Source organism: Chanos chanos, chromosome 5, assembly GCF_902362185.1.
Source record: "Chanos chanos chromosome 5, fChaCha1.1, whole genome shotgun sequence".
NCBI lineage: Eukaryota > Metazoa > Chordata > Actinopteri > Gonorynchiformes > Chanidae > Chanos > Chanos chanos.
Window position 1 is genome coordinate 45,150,589 of NC_044499.1, and position 8,196 is coordinate 45,158,784.

The 8,196-nt window shown below is 39.6% G+C and overlaps 2 protein-coding genes across 2 annotated transcripts; one reads left to right on the forward strand and one right to left on the reverse strand.

Annotated features, from left to right (window-relative positions):
* The first annotated feature begins 504 nt into the window (after positions 1–504).
* On the forward strand, positions 505–5,309 carry cep55l (centrosomal protein 55 like). Its single transcript, XM_030775948.1, has 8 exons — positions 505–690; positions 1,062–1,334; positions 2,817–2,861; positions 2,996–3,146; positions 3,998–4,314; positions 4,654–4,725; positions 4,822–4,947; positions 5,091–5,309. Exons 1-8 carry the CDS (start codon positions 505–507, stop codon positions 5,307–5,309), a joined length of 1,389 nt encoding a protein of 462 aa, XP_030631808.1.
* A 1,095-nt stretch (positions 5,310–6,404) lies between these two features.
* Positions 6,405–8,196, reverse strand: rbp4 (retinol binding protein 4, plasma). Its single transcript, XM_030773089.1, has 6 exons — positions 8,126–8,196; positions 7,779–7,899; positions 7,546–7,682; positions 7,327–7,433; positions 6,902–7,114; positions 6,405–6,691 (listed from the first exon to the last, which is right to left on the reverse strand). The coding sequence occupies exons 2-6, from the start codon at positions 7,878–7,880 to the stop codon at positions 6,675–6,677; spliced, it is 576 nt and encodes a 191-aa protein (XP_030628949.1). The 5' UTR covers positions 7,881–7,899; positions 8,126–8,196; the 3' UTR covers positions 6,405–6,674.

Sequence of the window (8,196 nt, forward strand, 5' to 3'; positions counted from 1 at the left end):
TATTTAAAGAATAAATAAGTAAATAAATAAATATCCCCAACGGGTACATAAAGTAAGCTACCAACGCTTCAAATTGAGAGAGGCTTGGGAAATTTTATTTATTTATTTGTTTATTCATTTATTTATTTATCTATTTACTTATTTTGCAGTAAGTAATTAGTGCAGAAAATTTAAAAAAGGAGACTTTTTTCTTCTGAATTCTTCGCCCGGATATGACGTAAGACGCGCCGTATTCAAACTTGTTTTCAACACGGAAACAGGCCAAGACCGTTTGAGATTGTTGGCGTGCCGCTAAGTGCTCACGTCATGCAGTAAATATAGTGGAATAACAATTTCTTTTCCATTGTGAGTATTGTTTCAGACTCATAAGAATTTTTTTACACTAGAAAGAGACAGATACATCGTTTTCGATAGTTCGAAGTCGTACAGTAAGTTCACTTAGGTTTTATTGAATGAAATTTCGCTGTTTTCCCTCTCCAGAAACACTCCAGTGACGCTCCAGAAATGGCAACAAGAGGCACCAAAGAAACGATTGTTAATAAGCTGGGTTTTAAAAGCAATGGCTCTAAGTCTCTTGAAGCGGAGCTTGAAAAACTCAAAAAGGAGAATGCACATTTGAAAAGATCATTGGATGAGATGTCTAAGCGAAACGGAAAACACCCAGATTCGGACAAAGCTAAGCTTTTGGAGGTAAGAGCAATTGTTTTATACCTTTATTTTCACAGAATTTCATAAATTCACTGAATTGGGAAACGTTGGTATTGACTATAGTTTAGTTAACCATTAACAAAAATAACTACAGTTATCTTACGGAACTTTTGAATTTTCTGTAATGTTTACGATGTAGGGTCAGAGTCTGGTTGTTTTCTGTATTCAGGAAAAAATCATGAACATCAATTACTTCTACTATACATAGGGCATGGGGATTAGGGAGGGGGTAAACAGCTGTCACCCGCCATTCATCCATCAAAAGAAAAAAAAGATCACAAAGTCTAATATAGCCTATCATAACACGTTTTCATTTGACAGTTCACCAATTCATCTCTTTTTTTTCGGCACAGAGAATTCTGGCACTAGAGACACTGAGGGAAAAAAATTCTCAGCAGTTGCTGGCCAAGGACCAGGAAATAGGCACCCTGAGACAGCAGGTGCGTGCAGCGGGAGGGGAGGTGGTCGCCTCACTGCAGTCTCAGCTGGATCAAAAGAGAAAGGAGGCAGAGCAGCGAGAGAAACAGTTTCAGTCTCTCTCACAGGAGACGGAGAACTTGAAAAACAAGTTGGTTGCTGTCACTGAGAGATGTCAAGCACTTGAAAAACGGGACCCAAAGTTACAGGTGAGAGAGAGAGAGAGAGAGAGTGGTGCTTTGCATTACATTAAATTTATTAATTTAACAGACGCTTTTGTCCAAGGCGATTTCCAAGAGGGGCAGAATACAAACCGAGCATGTAGCCATTAAGGAGGTGTCCGCTGCGTAACCGCCACCTCTAAATTCAGGATTATTACAGATACAAGTGCAGGAAAAGTTTAAGGAAGTAAGAGAGTGATCAACAAGCAGATGGAAGATGATCAATGTGTGCTATGAATGAAAATTGCTCATAGTTGTGCTTTGATTCTTTGGATTAGTTTTATGCTCGTCCACTAGATGGCAGCATTTACAAAGGTACACCAGTGCTAATTTGTGCTCTTTCAACTAATGTGGAATTTTGCAAGTATGGTGTTTCTTATAATCAGGTTATTAGAATCTAATTTCCCTTTATATGCGTATTATGGAAACGCTCTGCTGTCTGTATTGTTTTCGTGGACAAAAGTGTAAACTAAGAAACATCCCAAACCTAAATCCCAAACCTATTCTAAAACTGTACATCTGCCCTCGTACCATTTTTTTAATTGATAAGATCACTTTAAAGGTCTCGATAGAACAAAAATTCAGATACATTTTTACAGCTGGAACATTAATGAATTTGATCAGTGGCATCTCTATGTCTTTATCATGATTCAACAGCGAATTAATCTGAATGAACAGATGCTTTTAAGTTCTATTTTGACTTTCGATGTCGATGAAATTGAAATTGAGGGCAAGAGATTAGAGGGACTGTCTTCCATTTCCATACATCTCTTAACTACAGTTAGCCGAAGTTCTGCCTACAGAGGAAAACAGCCCAACATATCCTTTGCTTAGAATTATGCTAAGAATGTTTCTAACCAATTAGGCTATGAGTTAACCTTCTGGGACAGTTGACAGGCTTATGATGGTAGGCCCGTTCATCTTGTGTTGGAGTTAACCGTCTGAGAAGATCAATAAGTCTTAATATGGATCAACTCTCCTTTCTACTTTGTTAGGCCGATATGATCAGTTTGACAGGTCTTTCCAAGGATCAGACGGTGACATCCTAGGCTCGTGTTGATATTATTAAGAGTTGGTTGGGTCTTTGCAAGGATAGGTCAAAGACCCTACTTCAGGCTCAGACGCTGTTAACTGGGACGAATATGATTTACTACTCATCTGGATCCCAGTAACTAGCTGAAACCCTGAAGACATTAATTGCACGAGAAACCTTGTGGTCTTGGCCTTTAAAGCCATTTAAATATCACGCTCCATATTTCGCCACATCATAAAAGGCGCCTTACCGTTAAATCCAATTAAGTATTTTGTTTTTGCCATCAGCATTTGAAAAAAAAACCCCAACGTATACACTGGTAAATTCATTTCTAGATATTTTAAAAATGAAGTTTTTCCTGCTTGCAGTCATGTGTTAGCACTAGTGTTTTTTTTTTTCTTTTCTTTTTCTTTTTTCTTTTTTTTAAATAAAACCAGGTCCCCTCCGGCGATGTTGCAGTGGTCCAGGAACAACTGCGAGATGTGAGTCAAAAATTTTATTCGTCCTATGTTAATTCCTGCGAACGAAGCCTGTTTCTCTGTGTGCTGTGTTTCCCAGCCCCTCTTTGAAAAGCACTCTCCTGACATGTATTTTCCGCCTGTGTGGTTATGCAAAGGCACTGGAGAAGAACCAGCACTGGCTTGTTTATGACCAGCAGCGAGAGGCCTATGTTAAGGGCATCCTGGCCAGAACTGCGGAACTGGAGAGGCAGTTAAACCAAGCCAACCAAGCACTCCAAAAACAGCACAAAGAAAGCAATTCAGAGGGTAAAAAAAAAAAATCTTGAGAAGTTTTGTACGCAACAAGATGAAATTGGGGAAGTGCGGGGGGGGGGGGGGGGGGGGTAGTGGACTTATCATCATTCACTTAAAGTCTGTCTCTATGATTTGCATTGTATTGTATTGTTGGCAAGAACATAAAGGGGAAACATTGCTTTTTAACTTAATCCAACATACAGTCAAAATTCAATCTGGTATCTGCTAACTGGTGTAGTGGCTAAAACAAAAATCAGCAGCGTTGATTCGGTCGACTAATTGCTGTGATGTAAACTGTGTCTTCTGCTGCAGATGTGCGCGGGTTTGATTGATGATAAAAGGCATAAGTAATATTTGAAAGGAATTTGTGTTGCAAAGGCATATAACCAGACAACAGCAAAAGCAAACATCACTTGTTAACAGTACGATTCCCTTTCCTGCTGACTTCATTGAACTTGAGTTTTCTGAGTTTGATCAAGTTTCATGATGCTCCTTTGCTTTGAAGACTACTTTTGTTTACACAGTGATTTTATTTACAGTGTGATTTTATTTTGCTTGCTCATGCTGCTGTGAATCCATTTTATAAATGTATACCTTAGTCATTGTCACTAGAACGTTACTGTTATTAATTCTTAAACTACCCTCAGACACACATCAACGTCGCCTGTGTCAATCTCACATTTGTATTTGCAGTAATTAATTGTTTAGAACTAAATTCTTTGATCTTATACTGCCAACAGTTCTGCGAAATTGGAGCGCGTGCCGATATTGACCATGCGCAATGGCAACGCTCAGATGAAAAACGATAACGTCTTGTTACGTGATGCATGGAACTTCTTGTCTTTGATGTGTCATCATCGCAGAGAAGTCCTCCGTAGCCACGCAGGAGCACTACGACAAACTTCTCCTGACGGCCAAGAAGGAGCTGGAGGCGGAGCGGGCCCAGTTGGGCCGGGTGCAGGCAGAGCTGGCCGAGATGAGGGCCAAGCTGGAGGAGCGCTGCAGGGAGGTGGCCGAAGCTCAGGGGCAGCTCCAGGCCGAGAGGCAGAACAGCAGGCAGGCGCTGAGCGAGGAGAGGAAGTGCGGGTCCGACCGGGCGCAGAGGCTCCAGGCCGAACTGGAAAGCGCAGACAACAGGCTGGAGGAGGAGAGGAAGAGGACTGCTGAGCTGCTGTTGCAGGTATAACAGCGACCCCTGCAAACCTCTGTGTTTTTGGTTTTTTTTTTTTTTTTTACATCTGCTCTGACTAAAGGAAGCAATTAAATGTCATGCCGTTGGCCCGCCTGTTAGTTGTCATCGTGAAATACTTAGTATCAGTGTTTTGGAAACTGCGTTGATTTTGGCACGAATGATGTATTAATTCGTGAATGATTAAAACATGAGAGCTGGGAACCCTCTATAACCAGGGCCATCTACTTTCTGTTTGGTGGATGAGGTCTGCCTTTGTGTTTGTCAGTTATTTTGTGTTGTGGGTTGATTGTGTGCCTAATTTCTGGGTATGTTGTCTTGCCCTGAAAGGTGAATCTCTTGCAAAAATCCCTACTGAACCAGCACGAAGAGCAGAAACGAATCGCTGTACTGGAGCAACAGGTATTCACTCTCCTACTGTTATAAACCCCCTCGGATGAAACAAACAAGCAGAATCGTGAGGCAGTTTTGTTTCTTTCTGTCTGCCTCTTTGCACAGATCAAATTGTCCGCCAAAGATTTTGAGAACGAAAAGCTTGACCGTCAGAGTTTACAGCAGCAGCTGCATAAAGTGTTGAAGGAGCTTCGCAAGGCCAGAGATCAGATCACGCGCCTGGAGTCTACAGTAAGTGGGAAATCTGTTTTTTTTTTTTTTTTTATAATGAAGCTTATCTCTCTCTTTTTTTTTGTTGTTTTTTTAGTTTCTTTTTCTGATTAATGGCCTTGGCCTTCATGATTCGGAGCGACTGATTTTGTGTTTGCTCACAGCGGCAGCAGCGAGAGTCCCGGTTCTCTGAGCCAAGTTCCTATGACAGGCTGGAGACGGAGCGAATGACAATTACAGATGTCATGTTGCCTGCAACATCCCCGTCCAAAACGCCTAACCTGCTGGATGAGAGTTTCCTGGAGTGTCCAAAGTGCAGGGCCCCTTATCCCACAAGCCAGCACAGGGAGCTCCTGGCTCATATTGACTACTGTTTTGCTTAAAAAAAAAAATAAAACGCCCTGAAGAGAGAGGATCCCTTTTAATTTAATCAAGTCTGCTGTTTGTTTTTGTGTTTTATATATATATATATATTTTTTTGCTCTTTTACAGACATTTTGACGGTGTATTTGAGCTTGTACTCTGTACTGCTATTGTACTCCGCTCATTACTGCTGATTACTAAAGTTTACGTTGTATTTTTATCAAATTGTAAATGTTTATGTTGAATAAAGGGACAGTGTGTACCATTCCAAAGGAAACTCCAATCTCCCTCCTCAGTGATAGATTTTTTTAAGTAACTCAGAAGTCTTTGTTTTTTTTTTCATTTTAGAGCGATTTTTTTTTCTTCAGAATATTTTTAAGTGGAGATTGAATTTTCATATTTAAATATTTTAATTTAGGGATACATGTAACTTCGGTTTGTTATTTGTTTTCATTTCCTTTTCCTCAGGTGAATAAATACTTTTTTTTTTTTTTTTTCCATTGTCACAAAGAGCTTATTTTGAATTAAATGATTATGAAAAATGTATGTCATGTTTCTCAATATAGCGTCCATACTTTTTGCCTCCTGCTGTATCCTCACATCTGTTTTGAATTGTTAAGTGTGCGGGAAAAGGTTTACTTCCATTGGAAAGTCCTGACTGTGCAAAGCAGAACTGACTTGAATTAGATTGCATGAGTAAATCCTTGCATTAGGCTATTTAAAGCGAAAGGATTAGCAAAGCTTCGGTGGCAAGGGGAGAAAGAAGTGAAGGATATCTTGATTCAGGGAATGTACCTGGGGGGATTTAACTGAATAGTGAGCTAGTTTATAGATAACGTTCTAGTGATCTGATCATTTGTGTCCCCTTGCCCCTGTTTCTATGTCATTTCTACATGTGTTATCAGTGTTGACATGATTGCAGAGTTTGTTCTACAGAGTTTCACAATAATTAAAACAGTCAATCAACTGTCCTGCCAACAATAGCCTAAGTGATGTGGTTGGGTCAACGTGTCCTCAACAAAAAAACTTTGATTTTAGTGATTGATTTAGTGACCAACTTGTCATCAGCATAACATCATGACTTCCTCAAAACATGATTAAAATGAGCTCACCAGTGGTTTAATGAGAATAGTTTATTTTATTTAAAAGTGACTGTGATTACAGAATGAAGGCTTGATACATTGTGAATATACATTCATTGTCATTTACCCATTGTTTAGTTAGCTGCAGGGAAGATTTTTAATTACACCTTTACAAAAAGGCTTGTACCCTCCGTGTTACTGGTATAGAGTTGTTTTTGAACTGTGTGTGTATTTCTATTTACAGATGTGTTAGAAATTTTTGCATGGTAACTTCTATACCCTCTGGAAATCTGTAGAGCAGCTTCAAGCATCACAGAACCCTGCAGAATTGAAGCAAAATACCAAGTTACTTTCCATTTCTGCAAAAGTGATTACATTAATATCTTTAATAAAATCTAATTTAATGAATAGTCCAGAAATGAAATAGTTGAAAAGTACAGAACCTTGCAAAGTGTCCTTTGTTATAAGTGGCTTGCCCTGGACAGTGATCAAAGTTTTAGTGTCATTACAACGCAAAAATAACATCTTACCATTGTGTACTACACGTCTGTATTTGCCAAGGAAGCAGATGTCCTGTTTCTTCTGGGTCACAATTTTCTGGTCCTCGGGCCTCAGGCCGGTTGGGTGGCGGGAGAAGATGAAAGAGTAGCCATCCAGACAAGTACCGTCAAGGTCAACCTCTCTGCAGGAGTAGTGGATGGCGTAGTTGTCATAGTCAGTGTCAATGACCCAGTGGTCGTCATCTGTGTGGGGGTCACCGACAGGACAATGTGATGAGCAAATTGTGGACTCAAAGGTTTGGCATTAACAGACCTCTTATCTAATGTGAAAGAATTTCAGTACCTTTAAAACCAGAGATTATTTTCTCTCTCAGTTCAATGTCCAAAGTTTCACCAAAGCTAAAATGATGTTTTAATTGTATGTATGTTATAATAAAGTAAAAATTTTCACTAACATCCAGTCTGCAGATAGGAGGCAGCACCCCAGTATCTCATTTTGAATTTTGCGGGATCTGGAGTTTCCTCAAAAGTGGCGAACATGTTAGCGCATGTCTCCCAGTTGCTAAGGAGAAGGTGATGAGAAAGTGTTATAAACTAGGAGCAAAACGTTTTGTTTGCAACTGTAAAAGTAACATTAAGTCATCTTTTATTTTTAAGCTTCATATTGAACTTACTTCAAGATGATTACTCTACCAACAGCAGTAGCAGTCATTTTACCATCATCCTCCACTTTGAAACTCGCAACAATGTTATCCAGAAGGAAGAGTCCAACAGGGTCTTTTTTGGCTACAGCATACCATGTTCCTTGGTACTGTGAGATAAGAATAGAGCTTAAGTGTAACAGCACAAATGAACTCAAACAGGAGAAAGACGGTAAGTGCATTCTTCAATAAAATTGCCCACTTACTCTGTTTCTGTCGAAATCCTGTTTTACTTGGATGTTCTGCACAAGACAATCCTGTGCCCAGCATGTTGCCAGGACACAAAACGCGACAAAGAACCGAAGCATGCTGCGGTCTGCAGTGGATCTGTAAAACAGTATCACAAATCATTAGAAAAAAAACTACAAAAAACCCCCCCAAAAAAACAACCTTTCTATAAAATACAATTAAAAGGATGTATTTCAGAGTGTTATTTTTTTTCCATTTTCATTCTTTCCTTTTCATCTACACCCCCCCCCCAAAAAAAAAGTTTAAAATGTAAAGTAGTCTGAGAAAATTGCAAGACTGCTTTTCCATTGCTCTGAAAGCATACCTTGATGATTCCTTTTGAAAAATGACTGCTTTGCTAAGGCTGCATACTTTGAGGTTGGGCTTATATATACT

Bases quoted from the DNA above. Each gene is read 5' to 3' on its own strand.
- rbp4 (XM_030773089.1), bottom strand. From the start codon at position 7,880: ATGCTTCGGTTCTTTGTCGCGTTTTGTGTCCTGGCAACATGCTGGGCA. The intron at 7,683-7,778 runs GTAAGTGGGCAA...CTTATCTCACAG, and splicing joins AGGATTTCGACAGAAACAGA to TACCAAGGAACATGGTATGC. The intron at 7,115-7,326 runs GTTAGTGAAAAT...ACCCCCACACAG, and splicing joins CTCCTATCTGCAGACTGGAT to ATGACGACCACTGGGTCATT.
- cep55l (XM_030775948.1), top strand. From the start codon at position 505: ATGGCAACAAGAGGCACCAAAGAAACGATTGTTAATAAGCTGGGTTTT. The intron at 4,726-4,821 runs GTATTCACTCTC...CTCTTTGCACAG, and splicing joins TCGCTGTACTGGAGCAACAG to ATCAAATTGTCCGCCAAAGA. The intron at 4,948-5,090 runs GTAAGTGGGAAA...GTTTGCTCACAG, and splicing joins TCACGCGCCTGGAGTCTACA to CGGCAGCAGCGAGAGTCCCG.